Genomic DNA, 17,776 nt, shown 5'->3' on the forward strand with positions numbered 1-17,776 from the left:
AATAGAGCAACGGTGTGACAACATACATTTTGGACTTCACTTCAGAAAAATGATCAAATTGGGATTTTAAAATCGTCTCGTCTCCAAATTTCTTGACCACAAGGAAGAAAGAAGCGAAAACAATTGATCACCTCATATGGTCGTCACATGTCGCGGGATGAGACTCACTATGCGCGGTCCCATTCAACGATTTGAGTTTTTTTTTTTTTTTTTTAAGTCTTGATGTGTTTATCGTCGGGAAATGATATTGGCACTCCAAAAATTGATACAGGCACTCCAAAATCAATGTAATTCCAAAGCCATTTTCTTTTATTTTTGGAGTGCCAATATCATTTCCCTTATCGTCTATTCAAAAATCACGTCAATCGTATATTAATTAACGAAGCCTTGATAGAACCATATTTGTCTGAAGAGAAATGAATGGTGGGAGGATGGCCATCCATTTATCTTGTGACGAATAGTGGTGAATCTAGAAAATTGATGTTGGGGGCACTTTTCAATTATAATCTAGGAAAAAATTCCGACGCATAGAGCATACCCAACTTAAACAATTCTCACTACACATAAAAAGTTCTAATGCACTTTTTTACAAAAAAAAAAAAATTAAATTCAAACACATGCACGAAAATTACACTGTTCTACACATGAAAGGGTGATTTTTTAGGATTATTAGGAAACTTTGACATATTTGGGGTGATTACTGATGTAGTCTTTTTTTTTTTTTTTCTCGGCAAAACGAAACTTTTATTACTGATGTAGTCTTTGAAGGAGATAATTGAAAAGAAGTAGAAAACTAGAGGTAAAAGTGAAAATATCAAAAATTCAGGGGCACAAACCCCCTCTTTACTAGACCCACTCGACAAATATAGTTCGTTCCCACAGATACTGATGTCCGATTCACCTAAACTACCTAATTGTTTGCATGGACGATAACATATCAAAAACTACAAAATGAACTATTCCAATTGCTGAATAAGACTACCTGAAGGATTTCTATCTTGTTCTTTTTTCAATGCATTTTTACACACATCTAAGGTCACCATTGTAAATTCATGTGTATAAAGACCAAAAAAAAGAGTGTTAATTGTAAAAAGAGGGGTGTTAATATCATTTCCCTTTCTAATATTTCTTCCAAGTGTTAGAAATTTCCTAGTTTAACATTCTGCAGAACACAATCCCTAGGGTTGGAGTCTTTGGACAAAGTTGCTAAATGGATGGTAACATTGTTTCGGGATAAAAGAAAAAAGGAAACCGCTATGTATAACGAATATAAAAGTTGAAGGGCGAAAATATAATTTTAACCCTCTAGCACCGAAGCTACCAAAATCAGGGGTATGAATATCGTACCGGACCGGTAAGGCCGGTACCATTTTTGTAGATATTCCGGTACACTAAACTTTCAATCTTGGAAGAGGTGCAAAAGTAACAAACGTGTATAAAACTTAAATAAGAACAAAATTAAAAAGTTATAGAAAAAGTTAAGTGGAATGGGATCTCAATTGTATGGAAGAGGATACAATGCCTATATAAGTTTCTCCGAAGAATGTGTATCTTTTTAAAAATATAACTACTTAAAGCAATCAATCCAAAACGATACCCGGTATTTTATCAAGAATGGAACTTTACCATAAAATAATCACTTTCAGAACCTTGCGCGCTCCAACCGCCCCACATTTTCAATCCACTCTTTCATGGCATTTGATGCATCCTACAAAAGAAAAAAAAATGTTCATGTGCCATTGGTTTCTCAAAATATGGTAATTACTAAAAGATAATGCGCATTAGCAAAAAATAAGCAAAGAAAACAACCTTAAATTCGGTTACTAGATTTTCCTCAAAGAATCTTGAATTATGTTGTTCCTTGTTCATTTGCACAATCTTTCGTAATGCCTCCTCGAGCTGATGAAACCACAAGCAACCTTTTAGGATAGAGATGAGAGAATGAATATGTGCCATGACTCGGTAGTGTACTAATATAATTCTATTGGATATAAAACACAACACTAATTCACACCACTAACAATCAATACGATTAGAAATTTGATGACAGACAGCAGATGCTTCTGGGTGTGGTATAGGCACGTGAAAGTGTCTCATTGACCAAAGATGCAACAGATATAACTCATTAGTTCAATTTGTTTTCTCTTGGGGGGTTTCAAATATGTGAAATAACTAGCACTTCGATGTGTAAGTACATCGAAGCCTCAAACTAAACCATGTATCGTAGGAGAAAGGGACATGGATCCAAAATGGGTATGCATAGACGACAGATTTCATAATGTTCAGTTGTGCTGCACAATTTGCAATAACTCTTAAGACATTGTAAACTAGTCAGAAATTGTCCTTCACTATCAAATGTGAGTTTCTTTCTGTGTTCTTATTCTCAGGTATAGGGGTTGGACACACCGTGTATCTACCGTTGCCTAAACACCCACAAGCCCATTTCGAAACAAAAGCAAAAAGAAAGCCCTAATAAAGGCAAAATATAAATACCAATACAAAATAGTAAAGCATGTAATTATAATTGACATCTTTGCCAACATAACATTGGAATACATAACATCAAATTAAAGAAGAACAAAAACTAAAAAGGAGAACATAAGATAGAGAACGCCTAGGTAACTAAACACAAGCGAACAATGTCCATTTAAGTACAACACTACTGATACTGTGATACAGCACATACCTTGGTTTCTAGCGACTTGCACCTATCTCTTTCATTCTGTATATCATGCTGCAAATCACCCAAAATCTTTTGTTCCAACCGCCTCACCCTTTCCAACAAGTCATTGATGGTATCTGATGCATCATCCTACAAAAGAAAAATGGAAATAATTTCATTTGCGCCCCCATTTATCAGAGAACGATAATTACAGAAAGATTAAACGTATAAGGAAGAAATAAGCTGAGAAAACAACCTTTATTAACTTGGTTCTCAGATTTTCCTGCACTCTCTCTAAGAAATCATCTACTGCAATCTTATCCATCTCCTTATCCTCTTGTAATTCTTGTAATTCCTCCTTGAACTGATGAAATCACAAGCGACACTTTAGAATAGAAAAGACACTAAATAGGTGCCCTGACTCGTTAAGGTACCAGTTTAATTATATTGGATGGACAATGGAAGACCATTAACAATCAACGCAACTGAGAATTTGATGACATGCAACAGTTCCCTCTGCATATGTGTCTACAGGTGTGAAAGACCCTCTTTGGATGGAGATGCAGACGGATATGACTTATTTCAAATTCTTTTTCTGGCGGGTCTCAAGTATGAAAGTGGATAGGATAGATGACAAATATCATAATACTTTATTGCGTTGCACAATTAACGATAACTCTGACTTAAGAATATGTATATTAATCACGAATTTACTTTATTTCAAGAATAGTTTGGGGTAAAAATAAATTTTTATACAAAAAAAAATTCTCATTCAGCATTAGATGGTGTGAGTTTCTTTTAATTAATGGTGTACATTAATCTCCGGTACAGACCGCATATCAAATACCATTTACTATAGTTTGAACACCCACGACCCATTTCGAACCAAAAGAAAAGAAAGCAAAAACAAGCCTAGATGAAGTAAAAATTAAAATACCGATATAAAATAGTAAAGAAGAAAGAAATATAGCATTTACCTCTTGCATATCACGCCGCAAATTGTTAATGTCTTCTTGTACTGAATTCAACCTATGGGAAAAAACATACCAAATGGAAAAAAGGGCGAAGTCCAGTATTGACATATCAAAAGCAATAAACTTAACTCACCCTTTTCTGAATTGACGCGTCCCTTTTTTCAACCGGCAGTTCTCTTCCTCCAACCGGCGGTTCTCTTTCTGGAGTGGAATAACATTAGGGCAAAGCAATTTACCACAGAAAAAGGAATTTGATCTAGCTATCGAGAAGAAAGGAGACACGGGGAGAGAGAGAGAGAGAGAGAGAGAGAGAGAGAGAGCAAATTAAATTTGGCAGAGCCACTTGAAGCAATGGCGGCCGCATGATTTGTGTGTACAAGGGCCCGAAAATCGTTTATTTTCCCATTGATAATAAAACATATATTTTATATGTATATATTGCTACATGCGAAGTTCGAAAAAGAGATGATATTGTGTGTATGTTCGCACTACCGTTTAATTTTATACATTCAACCCAAAAATTGAATGATAACTTGAAAATTTGGGAAATTTTAACCTACACATATAGAAAATTTAAAAAAAAAAAAAAACTTCACACAAAGGACTTTGCAGGGCTTGATCCCATAGAATTTTTTCTAATTAACCTAAACCAGCGTAGCACCCCTTGGGATTGGCAGTGACCCGAAGTTACAAGTCTTCGTCCATGTATAGACGTATCATTCATGTATCCATATAGACACACCAATATTCAAGCAAATAATGTCAAAAACCACGGAAACTCACCACAAGGAGGAACCAGCTTTTGATTCTACTGTCACGCAATCCCCAAGCAGGTCTTTTTAGTGGGAGTTTCTACGAGGGCCGAAATTCAATCGGAACACGAAAACAATAGGAATGAGATCAAAATCGAACACGATAAAACAAGAGACCTGGCCATGGCTGGCGGAGTGAGAGAGAAAGAGAGAGAGAGAGATAGAGAGAGATAGAGACCCGAGCGGCGGCTGTGCGATAGCTGTTATTGAAACAAAACCCTAGTTCTTGTGGCTTCACTATCATCAGCTTCCTCCCGAGTAAACGCAGAGCCATTGTTTGGTTGGTACTTGGTATCTCAAACAGAAGTCTAGAGAGCTAGGGCTAGGGGTGGTTTCACTTAAATACGTTTGGAGTACATTTTATATTCATTCGAAAAATTTTGTAGTATTTGTTAATTTTGCTTTATTCTTTTGTATGAATTATTACTTGGTTTTGAGAGGAAAGGAATCTACACATATCGGATTTGAACTAATTTTTCATGGGCCCCACACGGTATTCGGTGGCCTTGGGTGCGGTGATTCTAGACTTTTTGTTAATTTTTTACTACCGTTCATTCAGCAATTCAAATATGCCAAACGGAAAAAAAAAAAACCCCTATATCCTCTGAATTTGGGGATGGTGTTGTGCAGTGGTGTGCGCAATACCGAGCTGCGCATCTCCGAGCCATCGGATCGTGCATTCAACAGCTCGGATCTCATTTAGGCAAAGAACAGCTCTCGATCGTTTGTTGCCGAGATGAGATCCGAGCTATCGAATATACAATCCGACGGCTCAGAGGTGCACAGCACCAACCCATATTCTCCATGCATGCCCAGCTAAATTGCTGTAAACTTCCAATAAAGGAGAATTAAAGTAGTGTTGCAGTCAAATCTAATCTCCAAAAAGATGATAGTCGTGTATAGTCAATTGCGCACAATTAAGAACTAAAAACATATGAAATTGGAGCTTACATTTGTCAATATTTTGTGCTTATAATTTTTTAGAACTTCATAGATAATACGGCGTAATAAAGAGTCAATACAGCCCCAATCAGAAATACAAAAAAAAAAAAAAAACTACAGAGTTATATGATAAATAGATACAGGAAGCATAACTAAGAGATACATCTTCCAAAGCAAAAAGATCTATTGTGAATTCTATCCGTTTGTCGAATGGATAAGATGAATCCAAACTCCGAATGGATCCTAAAAGATGCCTCAAATTCAGCCAAAACACGCGGTTCAAAAAAAAAATATCCAGCCCAAACACATTCTCACACGACTACCGATATCGAATAGATGTGATTTATTTTGGGGAAAAAACTGAAATAGTCCCTGTAGTTAAGTGTTTGTATCAATTTGGTCCATGTAGTTGTAATTGGCTCGATTTACACTCTGTACTTTTCATTTTGTTCCAATTTGGTCTAATTACTAACTTCCTTTAGTCCGCCGTTAGTCCTTTAAACAGCAAAATCAAATGGCCCCCTTTTTTGGGGTTAAAACAGACCCGTTCGGCTAAATAAGCCAACTGGCTTAATTTTTTATCTTTATTTAAATTTTTTTCGTATTTGTTAGTTTTTCGTCAATTTTTTGGGGTTATTGTCATCATGACGAGAGAAATCTAAAGTAAAAAATTATGATCAAAATTCATTTTTTCTAATAAAGACGAAAAAATTGGCTTAGGTTTATTTTTCAACATTCCTAGTCAAGAATCAGTGCATGGACCAAGTATAGGAAAATGAATGGAATGACATGGCCCTATTTTTTGTAACCACTTGGGCTGTTAAGTTAGTTTTATTGTAACCTAGTTGAGTGGCTTGTTATGTCTATGTATTAGGTTATGACTTGTTAAATTTAGAACTGAGTTTATGTAATATTCTGATTTTTGGACATGGTACTTTATCATATTGTGACTTTTGAATCTATATCATGTTGTGACTTTTGGACGTGATTCTATATGCATTTTTAGTACTATGCAGAAAAATAAGACATCTTAGTATTTGTCCACAAGTTGAGCTGGTAGACAATACCGGTGGTTATGATACTTCATGACTGATCATGAAAATGATGAATTTGAGGGCAATTTTTTGAAGAAAACTATAACCAAATTTCTTCTCCGGTGCCTCCTTATCAATGGAGAATGAAAGAATGAGCTGTGTTTTGGTTTAGAGGTATGTTAGGGCAAGAGGGGAATGAGCAACCCTGTTCAATTATATAAGCCAACTGGCTTATTTTTTGTCCTTATTCAAATATTTTTCGTATTTGTTAGTTTTTCGCCATTTTTTTGGGGATTATTATATCGTCATGACAAGAGGAATCTAAAAAGTAAAAAATTACGTTCGAAACCTAATTTTTTTGAATAAAGACAAAAATAAGCCAATACGAAAAAAATTTGAATAAGGATAAAAAAAAATAATGCAGTTGGCTTATTTAGCGGAACGGGTCTGTTTTAACCCAAAAAAAGGGGGCCATATGATGTTGCTGTTTAAAGGACTAACGAAAGTTAGTAATTCGACCAAATTAGAACAAAATGAAAAGTACAGCGTGTAAATCAAGCCAATTATAACTACAGGGACCAAATTGACACAAATACTTAACTACAGGGATTATATCAGTTTTTTCCCCATTTATTTTTTTGGTACAAACAAAGTGTTCATTGAACGCCATAAAATAAAATAAATTATTCCAACAACAATAAGCTCGAGAAAAATCCCACCGAATCCCATTAGAATCTCGTACTGCACCAGTACACTACCAAAACAATAATTCTAACACCACACCCACTCACACACCCACACTCACAATAATGGTGGGGCCCACACACACTGAATGTGTAGTGTGTGCGGGCTCCACCCTTGTTGTGAGTGTAGGTGTGTAATTGAGTGTGTGAATGGGTGTGGTAGTAGAAGGACGAGTAACACTACAGGTACAGAAATTTTGGGACCGAATCCGGACCCACGGCCGCCGGCGAGACATATACACATACGAAAAGGGGTGCTCCGATCAAGCACCCTACACACCTCGGATGACGTTGATTCCCGCGTGGGGCCCCTCGGTTTTTTTTTTTAGAATTTTTGGACGGCTCGGATCGGCCGTCCGGTGGCCGGAGATGGCTCGCCGGCGGCCGTCGGTCCGGATTCGGTCCCAAAATTTCTGTACCTGTATCATTTTTGATTGCCCAGTGAGATCATCAAAGTCCAAAAGGGATTCCCTGTTGGTCTTGCCCAGATACGTAGAAGCGGTTTCCTTTTGGGGCCCTCTAAACCCCGTCTGTACCTATTAATGTGAAACGGGTGGGTGACGGGTTAGCAGCAGAGGTGGTAAATGAGCGGATTTGGTAAGTTGAAACAGATCTGATCGAATATGGGTCAAGTCAAACCAAAATCTGTCCGACCCGACCCGCTCCCCCCCTCTCCCTTTTTTTTTTTTCCTTCCTTCTCTACTGTCTTCCTCCAATATGGGTTGAAGCACATTCACAAATAGGTAAAACTCCATGAGATCTTTCGGCTATTAAAGCCTTCTTTCTTTCTTTTTAATTGTACGTTCTGCGTCAATTTTTTGATGGTTATTGGTTCTACTCAAAGAGAGGAATCAAAATTTTAAAAAAATTGGTCCAAACCCACCCGACCGGTCCCGCTTTACTTCCTTTTCTCCCTTTCTGAAAAATAGGGGGAGATCTTTGTATATATACATGTTGAAGGGAATCAAAATGTTGGTATGTACCTAAGCTAAAATATCCGGTATACCAACGCCGGCTTCGGGTGCGTTTGGATTAAAAAGTGAGCATCTTTTTTTCTTTATTTAAATTTTTTTTTGCATCAAATTTTTGTAGTTTATTAATTCGTCTCTACGAGAGGAATCGAAAAAGTAAATATTATGATCGAAACTCATGATTTTTTGAATAAAGATAAAATAAGTAAAAATAATAATCTTTTTCTTAAAAAAATTCTGAGTTTCGATCAAAAAAATTTACATTTCCGATTCCTCTCGACGAGACGAATCAATAAGTTATAAAAATTTGAAGCAAAATTTAAACAATACGAAAAAAAATTGAATAAAAACAAAAGAAAATTCATTTTGACTTAACAAGCCAAACCCATCCAAAGTCTTCTTCTCTATCCTTTAACAGAAAATCTTATTTGCAGATCGTTCCGTGAAGAAGGTTTTACGGAGGTCAATCGCACAAATCCAAAATGTTTTTGGACGGTCCATATTGAAAATCAATTATGACCGGTAACAATTAATTGTGACTAGTCATAATTGAAAATGAATCTTAGCAAATTGATTGCGTGAGTGGAATTAGAGTTAAGCTTCAGTTTTTTTCGAGTTTAAAAAAAAAAAATTTAACCTGTAGTTGAATCAGTTTTGTTTTGGTGCTCGGTGCTGAAACTGAGCACGTGGAACTCCACGGTTGCTTTTAGGATTAAAATAAAAAAGGGATTTTTAGCTTAACGATAGTGAATGTGTCTTTTAATTCCAACCCATTTTTAACCCATCTAAACCCATGTAAGTATGGGTTGAGATGGGTGAACCCATCTCAACCCATTATATAGTATGGGCGGATTGGATTGGGTTATAAGTGGATGGATTTGGGGGTATTGAAAAATATGAATTGAAATTGTCACCTCTAATTAGTAGGAATTAATTCGGGAAAATGATTTTGTCACTCTGTTTTTTGTTAATATCACTCCCCTGCAAGTGTATTTTTGATATGCAAATGTATTTTTGTATAAAAAATATACTTACAGAGGAATAGCGTTAACGAAAAAAAGAAGTAGCAAAATCAGCCGCCTTAATTTGAGATGCGTATGTATAAACTGGCCCGAGACATTCTTGTTACTGCTATTATTTTATTACAAAAATAAAAAAGAGGATAGACTGTCCGGTGAGATCCAAATCTAAAGAGCGGAAGCCGATAGCAGAATTGGCTGCGCGTGTTCACTATTGGCTACCGTTTTGTTTGACTTATAGTTTGCCTAGATCCTAAAGGAGTTGATCGAGCACGTCCCACAACAAAGCAAAACAGACTAATTAAGCCCTCAAAAAGGTCAACCAGCTTCCAGGGGCCGACATTTATTATCCAGATCCGATGTTCATGAATTTTTTAAACCAAAAGTCTACGTCACACATGCACCTCTCTCTCACCACTCCTCCCCCACCACTCAATTTCATCGTCTAAAATAATTTTAGATGGTCCGGACCACTAGTTGTCAAGACGAACAGTAAGATTGAACAAGTGGTGAAACAGAGCGGTGAAATCGTGTAGTGGGAGTAGATGGATTGTTAACTTGAAAGACTGTAAGAGTAGTAACCATAGATTATAATTTTGTTAGTACGTGCATCGGTGCATGCACATGCATGCATCTGTTTTATATATGTTACCCGCAGGGGCGGAGGCAGGCAGTGAGGAGGGTGGGTGTGGCAAGTACCACCTCCAATTGCAAAAAAAAAGAATGAAAATTGCAGTAATGAAAGCAGAAAGTCTACAGTTACCGATCGGAATCCCGACGCTCCGCCCGGCACTCTCCGGTCACCAGATGGCCGATTCGATCCGTCCAATAATTCTATAAAAAAAAACCGAGTGGCCCCTAGGGGAGAATAAATGGCATCCGATGTGTGTAAGTGGCCGATCCAAGCACTCCTTTTTTGGCCAATCCAAACACTCCGTTTTTGGACGATCCAAACACAAAAATGGAGTGTTTGGATCGGCCACTTACACACATCGGATGCCGTTTATTCTCGTGAAGGCCCCCTTGATTTTTTTTTTTAGAATTATTGGACAGATCGGATCGGCCGTCCGGTGGCCGGAGCGTGCCCGGCCAGGCGTCGGGATTCCGATCGGAATTTCCCGATTGGTAACTGTAGACTTACTCTAATGAAAGTTGATTAGGTATTTATCGACATCTGAACTGCTTAGTACTTTTCTGTTTGTTTTTTTGTTGCAAAAATTAATGATACTAATAACCATCCGAGCCGTTTGTTTTTTTGTTGCAAAAATAAATTATACTAATAACCGTCCGAGCCGTCCAATTCGACATTAGACGGCTCAGATTTCATCTCAGCCGTCTATGCGTGCATTGCCGAAATTGGACAGCTCATCAGGGACAACACCCATAGAGACAATAGGGTTCCCGGATTTTGATTGGACGTTGAAACTAGTAATTCAAAAGATAGACAGTTCTTATCATAAAAGTAATACGTATCTCAATGACTTTTCTTTAAAGATCCCAAAAGAGTTGAACCAAGGCTTTATTCATTTTCAACAACAAAAAAAACACACTCGGGACGAAGTCTGCCTTTATTGTTAACACATTCTTTTGTATTGTTTTGAACGACATGCGATAATACCAATGGACTCCCAACAAATAGCGCCACTCTTCTACCCAAATCCTACTCCGTTACGTAGTTCGGAAATTTATATAGATACAATTGCGCATGTTTCTTTCGTGTTTGATGGGTTAATTAAGTTCATGCAAATCACACGCTATCATCAATTGTACCAAGTGGGCTCATCAGTCATACATACATACGTTATATAGTTGAAAAAAAATCACAACCGTGACAATTAACTTCTTTGAATAGAAAAACACATACATAAATACGTACTTCACAAGGCGAGATTGAAATTTTTCGAGTTCGGACGAACTAAAATTCAACCCGTATCCGCCCAGTTGTCATTCCTAACTTTGCTTGTCAAAACGTATACAAGTTTATTTGGTTTCTGTTCCTGATATTTTTGCTCGAAATTAATATAATAGTATTATCTTTATATCTAGATGTATATCCTTCTGATAGCGCACGAATACATATAAAAATGTGTAATTATTGATCCTTAGCTGTTTGTCGACTACATCGAGGCGTTGAAACTTCCAAAACAATTGGCCGTACTTTTGAATAATATATATATATATATATATATATATATATATATATATATATGTAATTAAGCAAATATATATATATATATATATCAAAATACATACATATTTTGATATACAAACTCTTTATGAAATAACAGTGGCTAATTTATTTTATTTTGTTGAACTGTATTATCTATTTATTTACAAATTTAATTGAATTTTTCTTCATTCTTGGCTACGTATGAATAATTCACTGTCGACAATATATAAAGAATTAAATAATACTCCATATGTTAAAATTCTAAATTTTAGTACATTATTTGAGCAGAGTGGGTTCGCTTGAATCTCCCCATCCATAGTGCAGCCAATCCTGATTTGCCCCTCCTTTTTGATAAGGTAAATATATGCTACAATATATATACTATACTAGTAGATATGTTTAACCACAAGGGATTTGACCAAGTGGTTGTAAAAAAGTAATAAGTGCTAATTTATGAGATCATAAGTTCAATTCCCACGGAAGAAAAACATTCTAAATCCTAGGGCCACTAGGGGTTATGTTTGGTTGTTACCTTCAGGGCTTCAAAATTAGACGAGATGCGCGCAAATTGGCCCAGACATACGATTATAAAAAAAATGTATACTATATATTTATTGTCCATTCAAACTATTATGGCGTTGACAAATACAAAATGGAGTAGTCATGATTAGTTGGAGTATCCATATGGACTGGTACCGTATGGGCCTATATACTCAGTTTTGCCTTTCCTATGCAGATTTTGCCCAGATACCAACTCACAACACCCTTATCTTCTTGATCTCACTTCTCTTTTTAAAGACTTTTGGATTCCTCAACCACTCCACCAAACTTACAAGTGCTCTCTCCCCTATTTTTGTGTCCTACTATAGCTTTTGATCAAAAACTCTTGTTTGATTTTCCTTAGATGATCAAAAGGTTTTGTTGCGAGTTTGTCTCGAATTCAATTCAAATGCTGTTCATAACCCGTTGATTGTTCTCAATTTTCGGTTCCGCGCTTTCAAGTTAGTTATGAGTAACCCGACAAGCCCAAGGACTAGGCCTATGTCCGATTTGGCTTACGATCGAGGTTGATAGGGAAAACCAAGCACCCAATTTCATTTTTTTTTTTTGTTTCTTCAAAAAAAAAGCTTGTAGATTTGTCTGGAGTGTGAGATGGATGTTACAAAGGGCAAGGAGAAGAAGAAGAATTTCCTCGTCAAGGCATGGGAAAAGTGTCGGTCGATTTGCGGCAGAGGTGATCACATGAAGTCTCCGTCTTACCCATCGGGAAAATTATCGAAGAGCAAGTCGTGCCATGTCCAAGTCGCTCCGGAAGGTTGCTTCTCGGTATACGTGGGGCCGGAGAGACAACGGTTCGTGATCAAGGCCAAATTCGCCAATCACCCGCTGTTCAAAATGGTGCTGGAAGATGCTGAAACGGAGTATGGGTTCAATTGTGACGGCCCTCTGTTGCTCCCTTGTGAAGTTGATCTGTTTTACAAGGTATTGGCAGAAATGGATTGCAAAGAGACTTCACCTCATTGTGGATTCGTGTATGGATCGTGTAGCCCATTCAGCCCGTGTCGTCGTCGTCGGGGGAAGGGAAGTATGGGCCAGGGTTATGGATCGTATGGGCTTTTGACTCCGTCGCGATTGCTTAAGATGAACCAGTTTTAGCTTAGTAGTATGAGGATATCTTGGTTTGACTTAACAAAAAAAAACAAAAAAAAAGCTGGATTATAGGCTTATTCAAATCCGGCGTACTAATTTGCCATACTAGTACTACCCCGTTCGGCTAAATAAGTCAATTGGCTTATTTTTTTTGTTCTTATTCAATTTTTTTTTGTATTTGTTGGTTTTTCATCAATTTTTTGGGAATTATTGCATCGTCATGATAAGAGGAATCTAAAAAGTAAAAAATTACGATTGAAACTTTATTTTTTTGAATAAAGAAAAAAATAAGTCAATAAGCCAATTTTTTCGTCTTTGTTCAAAAAAAATTAAATTTCGATCATAATTTTTTACTTTATAGATTTCTCTCGTCATGACGATGCAATAATTTTCAAAAAATTGACGAAAAACTAACAAATACGAAAAAAAATTAAATAAAGACAAAAAAATAAGCCAGTTGGTTTATTTAGCCGAACGGAGTTCGTTCGATAAGCCAATAAGCCGAAACTTGTTGGTTTATTGCTTCCCAATAAGCCAATAATCCTGGCTTATATATTTTGCCAAACCAGTCCTAAGTCACTTTAGAAGGAATCACTTAAATTGTAGTTAAGGTTTAGCCGTTTAGGTAGTTTTTTCTGGTGTGTCTTTTGCTACTGAATCACTTTAATTAAGCTAGTTTCTCTCTCTGTATGAGTACATCCAAGTCCAAGAACATCACTATGCATGTCCTACCCATTAGGGTAGGGTAGGGTAGGGTGGGTGAAGTTTGAAACCAAACTTAGTGTGCAGTGGATGATTTTTTTTTTTTTTTTTTTCTATTGTAGTAAATAGGTGTTACAGGGTGTTCAGGTTAATATTGGTGTTTGATGGATCTGCATTAGTGTTTGTTTGACAAGAAATTGTTGTGTATAAGGTCTACTTTGGTTGTAATATTTCTTTCTTTCTAATGTCAAGTGATGGGAGATTAAACTCACCCAGACTATAGAATTGCAACAAATTGTTGTCAATCTTATGTGATAATCCTTCAGGTAGTCCGTTATGTGAAAGAAAAATAAGACTCATCACGATCTTATTTAACAATTGGAACCGTTCATTTTGTAAGTTTTGATGTATAATCGTCTAGGAAAATTATGCCTCTCCGTGTTGGTGACCCTGGCCATTGGGGAAGAGACCGTGTCAGGCCGGTGGCCCTAATGCTCAACGGCATTCTTTCGCCGGATTGCCTTAGGGTAAAGTATCATAGGCTGCAAACCCTCATGACTCTAAGTTCGATATTGGATTCAATCTTAAGATATATATTTGTTGGCCATGGTACTATTTGGTTGTGGTTCCCCATTGTTGATGGTTGTAGTGTTGTGATCACCACCAAGAATGATTATTGGTTTAATTTGTTATGTAATTATGTTTAATGGTAAACTATTTTTATCCCCGCTTCCTTTCTAATATTTTCAGTATTACCCCTAGTCTTCTACTTCTTTTCAATTGTTTCCTTCAAAAAAACTACATCAGTAATCACCCTAAATGTGTCTAAGCTTCTTAATAATCCTCAAAAATCACACCTTCAAGGGTAGGACAGTGTAATTTTTTGTGCTCGTGTTTGAATTTTTTTTTTTTTTTGGAAAAAAGTGCATTAGAATTTTTTGTGTAGTGAAAATGTTTAATTTCGATACGGAGTATTATTTAGCTGTGCTCTATCCATGGGAATTTTTTCCTAGATTATGATTGAAAAGTGCCTCCAACATCGATTTTCTGGATTCGCCAAATGGATGGCCATCCTCCCATCATTCATTTCTCTTCAGACAAATATGGTTCTACCAAGTCTTCGTCAATTAATATACGATCGACGTGATTTTTAATTTGAATAGACGATAAACACATCAAGACTTACATAAAATGAATATCGTCGAATGGGACCGTAGTGAGTCTCATTCTGAGACATGTGGACGATCACATGAGGGATCAGCACATAAGGTGATCAATTGTTTTCACTTCTTTCTTCCTTGTGGTCGGGAAATTTGGAGAAGAGACGATTTTAAAATCCGAATTCATTTTTTTGAAGAGAAATCCAAAATGTATGTCGTCACACCGTTGCTCTATTTTCGATTTTCTATTCATTGGTAGGTTTATCTCTGTTCAACTTCCTCTAGTACAAAAACCTTATATTACCAATCAACCTCTACCACCTTGATCTTCATATCTCTGCCACCAATTTTCTAACATGTTTGTCTGCTTTGTGGTTCAACAAAAAAACATACTATTATTCTACTTTAAAAACAACACCCCTACAAGTGAGTCGATCAGCATTACTCGCTTCATGTGGGCCCCACACGAAGTTCTATTTTTATGATAAGGATCGTTCGACTTGTACTTTCAATTTTTTGGCCTATACTACAAAAACTCAAGTCAATGCCGCCACATCGATTAGTGCTTGATCAAGAAGAACTAATTAATCGATGTGGTCGACTTGGTCATAACCTCCTATCTTGTAATTGATTGGACACATTTGTCTTGTCTTGTAAATAACGTTCACGATTTAGAATCATCCAGGCCCATTTGATGATCCAAATCGTTCACGATTTAGAATTTGTCAATAACATCAACCACGCAAAAATCAAGCTGATTGGACGCCGATTGATATAATTTTGGAATGCATTTGTCGCGATATAATTTGCTTAAATGAGTTCCGATTCGGTTTTGTAATCTTGTTACGTTTTAAAATAAATACGTGTTCCGAATCAGCTTTATTTTTGGTGCGACAAATGTTCTTGACAACTTTAAAAATGTGGACAGTTTGAATCATCACAGTAGATCTAGGACGGGCCTACGAACAGGCCCACTAGAGAAGAGCTGATTCCGAAAGAATAAGATGAGATGCATCAGATCTCTATGATTTCCTTATGCGACGGCTTATAAAAGGGGCGGGTTACCTAACTTACATTTAAGGACCATGAGTTTGCTTCTTTTTTTTTCTAAGCAAACGAATTTATTAATTTTTATAAAAGATTAAAATGATCAAGAGCACACCAACAAAAGCCACCCGAGATCTAAAAGAAGGCAAAACGCCAATTAAAGCCCAAAAAGAACCACCGAAACCCAAACAAAAAGCAATCAAAGACCCAAACGAGCCTCACACCCAAAGCCTAAATCCCCACCAACAACAACAAAAACACAGAGAGAAAGCCAAAACCAAAACCAAAAAGCCGCCAATCAAAACCAAAAAAGAAGCAAGACACCTCAAACCCACCCAAACTCGAGATCAAAAAGCCATAGAGAGGGATGCATCCTCCACGAAATTACCATCGTCCTCCGAGATATCCTCTTCCTCAAAATCATCTATAGGATGTATCCTATCTTTTAACTAGGGTTTGCCCGTACCTGAAGGCACGGCCAACGTGAGATTTAATTAGTGGCAATTGTGCAATTAATATTGTTTGAGAGAGAAAGGAAGAGAGCCGTAGGATTTATAGAGCAAATCAATGGTTATGATTTATAGAGAGATAAGATTCAAAAATTGTTCTCCATTATTATGTAGACTAGTGTTTACCCCGTACCTACGGCCCTACCCACTCCGGCCCTTGCCTACGGCACTACTTATCCCAATTGGAATTGAAATTACCATTTGAATCTTGATAGTGGCTCAAAACATTATTTCAATTTTTAGGTAGCTATAAAAATTTTAGAAAAGATAAAGGAAAATAGAGAAAAAGATAACCAAAACCAAAAAAGTACTACGTATCAGAGAAAAAGCGATAGAGTATGTTACCAAGGACAGTAGATTCCGGGTTCTAAGTGACTCACCGGCAAGGACGATGATTGTTTGTGGCCAGATAATCAGAGGAGAGGCTTTGAAGAGGGGGAGGGCGACTACGGGTTTTTTTTTTAATAAAAAACAGAAGCTGATTGGTAGGGAAAGAAAACAAATTGATAGCGTTTTTGTAATAAATTTGTAAGAGTGTGAGTGTTTTCTTAAGAGAGTTGGAAAACACGCATGAGCCATTGGATCAAATGAATCCTAACCATTCCAACAATTTGTCCTCACACCCTTCTATTTTATAATAGTGATTCTTCCTCTTGCATTTCAACAAATCTCGTCAGATTATAATTCCTCCCTAAACTTGTCCAACTATTTTGTTATGGTCGGTTATTTGCAACGCGCCTCTCGCATGGGGGAGAGAATCTCGTGAGTAATTTCTTATAGGTACAAGATACGCGCGTGTTGCGATTATTTATATCAGAACGTTCATGCCCCAAGTTCAGCTAGAGATTCAATAAGTGGAAGATTTTCCAACTTCAAGTTTAAGATATTAATTATGAAAATTTGCTCTTGGTATTGAAGAAGAAATGCTATTCCTGTCAATATTGTGTTTCCATGCAGTATATGCCTACTATATATAGGATCTTGGATTTGCTAAGAAAAAGGGAAAAATTAGGAACACATTTACTTATATATGTTATATATTCTCGTTGTTTTTGTTGTGCTTATATTTAATATTCTTGCCATTTTTAATGGTCACTCCACGGTTTCCACCACATATCTCAACCTGGATCTCTAAATCAAGACACAAATTACTACCAGTCTCGGTCTCTTTTTGTGTTCCGAAATCAAGCAAAACTTTTGAAAATTTGGACATGCATAAATACCTTAAATCGGAATCTGTCACTCATTTATCATTCTTCATTTAGGATAATCTCATTAGAAGTAATATTCCTAACACAAGCTAAGGGTTTCTCGAAGATTAGGGGCCCAGCTAGTGCCCAAATTAATATCTTGGAGCTCATCCAATACAAGTTTGGATTCT

The 17,776-nt window shown here is 36.7% G+C and overlaps 1 protein-coding gene across 1 annotated transcript; it reads left to right on the forward strand.

Annotated features, from left to right (window-relative positions):
• Window positions 1-12,034: 12,034 nt before the first annotated feature.
• LOC131310956 (auxin-responsive protein SAUR41-like) lies at window positions 12,035-13,080 on the forward strand. Its single transcript, XM_058338233.1, has one exon. The coding sequence runs from the start codon at window positions 12,480-12,482 to the stop codon at window positions 12,981-12,983; it is 504 nt and encodes a 167-aa protein (XP_058194216.1). The 5' UTR covers window positions 12,035-12,479; the 3' UTR covers window positions 12,984-13,080.
• The last annotated feature ends 4,696 nt before the right edge of the window (window positions 13,081-17,776 follow it).

Source organism: Rhododendron vialii, chromosome 12a (genome assembly GCF_030253575.1).
Source record: "Rhododendron vialii isolate Sample 1 chromosome 12a, ASM3025357v1".
Classification (NCBI taxonomy): Eukaryota; Viridiplantae; Streptophyta; class Magnoliopsida; order Ericales; family Ericaceae; genus Rhododendron; species Rhododendron vialii.

Coding starts and splice junctions, on each gene's coding strand:
- LOC131310956 (XM_058338233.1), top strand. CDS start 12,480: ATGGATGTTACAAAGGGCAAGGAGAAGAAGAAGAATTTCCTCGTCAAG.